The following is a 3,628-nucleotide window of genomic DNA, read 5'->3' as shown; positions in this document are numbered from 1 at the left end:
CTGGGTACCGAAAACGACCCAAGAGGTGCTTTACGTCAACAGATTCTGTAAGTATGATGAAGTTTGTAAACAAAGTAACAGGCCTTTTTCCATGACCTTTTTCATTTTATCATGTATTTATTGGTAAAAATGGCGACAAAGAAACTGGGGCTTTTCTTCACAAATCTGGGGCGACTTGCAAAGTTTGCAACGTCTCACATTATTGGTCGAGAGAACAAGAAAACGAATAACAAAACATTGCTCCTGGAGATAAAAAACCTGTTTTATAAATTCTATATTTTTATAGATCCATTGTTTCTTTTTTATATAATATTTTTAGTTATTTTGGATAACTTATTAATGTCGCTAATTTACTTTCATGTAATGGGCATTTGATCATATTTACATGTATTTTGCGCAATATAAATATTAAATTATTATTATTATTTAATTAATATTATTATTATTATTGTTATTATTATTATTATTATAATTGTTATTATTGTTATTATTATTACTATTATTATTATTATTATTATTATTGTAATTGTTATTATTATTATTACTATTATTATTATTATCATCATCATCAGCATCATCATCATCATCATCATCATCATCATCATCATTATTATTATTATTTTTATTATTACTTCCCCCCATTTTATTTGTAACTGTACAGAAGTAGTGGCCAAGACGAAAGCCTTGCTCCTTTGGCCACTACGCACTTCTTCCCTAGAAGGTAAAATCACTTAAATAAATTGCTCTGCATTTTTACATTTTTTCTTGCTATAAAATATATTGTATTTCGTTCGAATAAGTGTGAATAAAATTGAATTGAGTTTAATTGAATTGGGTCCACAGGGTTAACACAGAAACTGGGAAAGAAAATACTAGGAATGCCAGTTCTTACCATGTTCCTAAGTGTAGAACCAACATAACGCTTTTTTCCTTCCAGTACCAGGGTGCTTTTGTTTCTTAATTCACTCAGCCCAGACATTGAAAACTCAATAAGTGTTGCAACTTTTAAAAACAAGTTGAAGAAATACCTTATTACTTGATTTCTACCTTCCCCCATTCTCCCCTTTATTATTGCTTTTCGTTTGTGTTTCCTTTTTTCTTTCCCTTTTGTTATTGTATATTATCACTGATTGTCATTTTACCTATCTCGCCACTTTCGTTCTGTTACATCGTAATATTTGTAATTTAGCATTAGTTGTGGAAGCACATGCTGTATAAACCTCACAGCCTCCTGGATTCTTTGTGCTTACTCGCCATTTTCCTTTATATAGTTTGCAATTCTGTAAATGACATTTGGTAGCAAACAAAAAAGTACAATGACCTTTAACTGATCCAATTAATGAGGCAAAAATGATGAGTGAAATGCTCCAATGGCTGAACGTTTTGATGCTTCACACAAAATTTCCTACATTTTTTTTTTACTTTTCAAGCGTCAGCTAAAACCAATTCTGGGAAAAATCTGAAAATCCGTAACTTTTCTATGACCCTAACACATTTCTCTTATTTCCATGCCTTTTCCAGGCCTGGAATGCAAATGTCAAATGCCATGACCTTCCATGACCTTTCCAGACCGTGTAAACTCTGGTCCAGTAAAAAAGAGCTAAGAACAGGTGCAGGCTTATTGTCACATCTTCTCTTTTTTCCCCTAGGAAACTGGCTACAGGTGTGGGGTTGGCTCATTTACAAGACCATCTCTTCAAGTTATCGCAGCCCAGTTCTGGATTATTGTCGTTCTTTGGAAAACAATTGGCTTGCCCTAATTAGTTGGCCTCATTGTTGAACATTTCATGACCCCAGGAGGGTACTTCTCCCCATAAAAAAGATGGTTTGTCAGAACGTGTGGAATCAGTTGGAATGCAATATCCATCTTGTGATGGGTGCAGCCGTCACTGTGCTATCTTGGGTATAGTCGGATCTGCTGATTACAAAGTGATTCTATGGCTTTTTGCCATTGAAAAGTGCGATGATGCTGTGTGGATCTGTTTCGAGAATTTTATGATCCACCGTTTATTTGGAACGTTCATACTTTGTTTCTTGAGCGAAAAGGTTGTTATATTTCACAAGATGTATTATATTAATACTTCACTGTATAATTTACACCGTCTTAATTATGTAAACAACATAACCCGATAATGAGGTGTTTATCGATCCACCATTTTAACCACTTCAAAGTTTACACTGTTTGAAGTAAAAAAGAAATATTTAAGTTATTTCAGATTTATTTTTATTTTCATCGTCAGTGCCCGAACAACACTGAATTATGTGAACTTTTGTACATTTTAGATTTATGAAAGTCATTTTAAGAAATGTGTAATATTACAACAGACATCGAAGAATGCTTTTTGCCATTCATTTCAAGTCGGTGTCAAAAGATCTCTTGTACAAAATGTGAAAAATTATTTATTTTACGCTTTGGTAAAGTCATTTTTTAAAGAAGGAGCAGCTGCGGCTCCTTGCTTTAGTTGTAAAAATTGTTCAGCATTATCGGGTAGACTTTGATTTATTGATTCATGCTTCTTTGGTGGCTTTGAAAATACATTAAACACCTAAACTGTCAACTCTTCTTTTACTTGTGGTCGGGGTCAATAGTGAGAAATTGGTTTTGTGTATTCTATTTTATTATATAGACACGAGTGTTTTACTGGAAAATACACCACTCGTAAGATTCATACGAAACTACATCCGGGACCCGAGTGGCGAATTTTCCATATCCTCATAAGTGAGGTTATTGATGACGTCATTTCCCACATTTTCACGGTTGTTTGTGCAAACAGTCTGTAAAAAACTGGTTAGCAATAGATTTGTCTATATATATAAAAGAAAATTTCACGGTGGCTTGAAGATGTGAATTCTATTTTCTCGTGTTAATAATGGTAATTGAACTGAGTGGAGTGCAATTTGGTCTGAAATCATACGTGTGATTTGAAATCACAAGTATGATTTCAGACCAAAATTGCATGACACGAAGTTCAATTACCACTTTATTACACCCATTTTGAAATCTTGCAGTTTTTTTGTCAATATTGAATTCATCCATTTTAATCTGGAAAAGGGGGGATTTGGACAACAGAAATTGCAAAAATTCCCACAAACGACTTTTTTTGCCCTATATTTTTCTGCAATCTGATTGGTTAGTGCAGCTAAACCATGAAATTTGATTGGTTATTGTTATTTCATTTTCATTTTGATTGGCTAAAAAAAATAGGATGCGATTTATAGCAAAAAATGGTGCGATTCGTGAAAAAATCGCACTGTTGAGAGCCAATCAGATTGCAAGGATCACCTGTGATTTTAAAATGGGTGTAATAAATAACAATATTTTACCACTCGAAAATAAAATTCATATCTTCGCGCTGCCGTGTAATATCCTCTATATAGGAAATAAATTCTCCAGCCAATTCATAAGGGTGAGCTCTAGGGTGGTCGAGGTTGCAGTATATTCGTAGTCCTCGTTCTCTGTTATTCCGCTATTTCCTTCTTAAGAATTGTCGCAACTCCTTTTTTCATATGGTTGGTTTGTCCCCCATCGCTCGTTGGTTTCATAGCTAGTTACTAGAGTAATGCACCGACAAGCTTGAATATTTTCAGTCTTTCTTTCCGCAACTGGTAAAATTTCATTCATAATAAG

At 33.8% G+C, this 3,628-nt stretch overlaps 1 protein-coding gene across 2 annotated transcripts in view; it reads left to right on the top strand.

Annotated features, from left to right (window-relative positions):
• The window catches only part of LOC146485812 (voltage-dependent calcium channel subunit alpha-2/delta-3-like), a 42,320-nt gene extending 39,762 nt beyond the window's left edge, over nt 1-2,558 (top strand). For both annotated transcript variants that reach the window (XM_085103176.1, XM_085103177.1), the window contains exons 38-39: nt 1-47; nt 1,650-2,558. The exon at nt 1-47 is cut by the window's left edge and continues 36 nt beyond it. In XM_085103176.1, the coding sequence (XP_084959302.1) occupies nt 1-47; nt 1,650-1,760 (158 nt within the window). In that variant the 3' untranslated portion in view covers nt 1,761-2,558. The remainder of the gene's footprint in view (nt 48-1,649) is intronic.
• Nucleotides 2,559-3,628: the final 1,070 nt, after the last annotated feature.

Source organism: Pavona decussata, unplaced genomic scaffold (genome assembly GCF_977016875.1).
Source record: "Pavona decussata unplaced genomic scaffold, jaPavDecu1.1 SCAFFOLD_25, whole genome shotgun sequence".
In the NCBI taxonomy this organism is placed as follows: Eukaryota; Metazoa; Cnidaria; class Anthozoa; order Scleractinia; family Agariciidae; genus Pavona; species Pavona decussata.
This window is presented reverse-complemented; position numbering and strand designations above follow the sequence as displayed.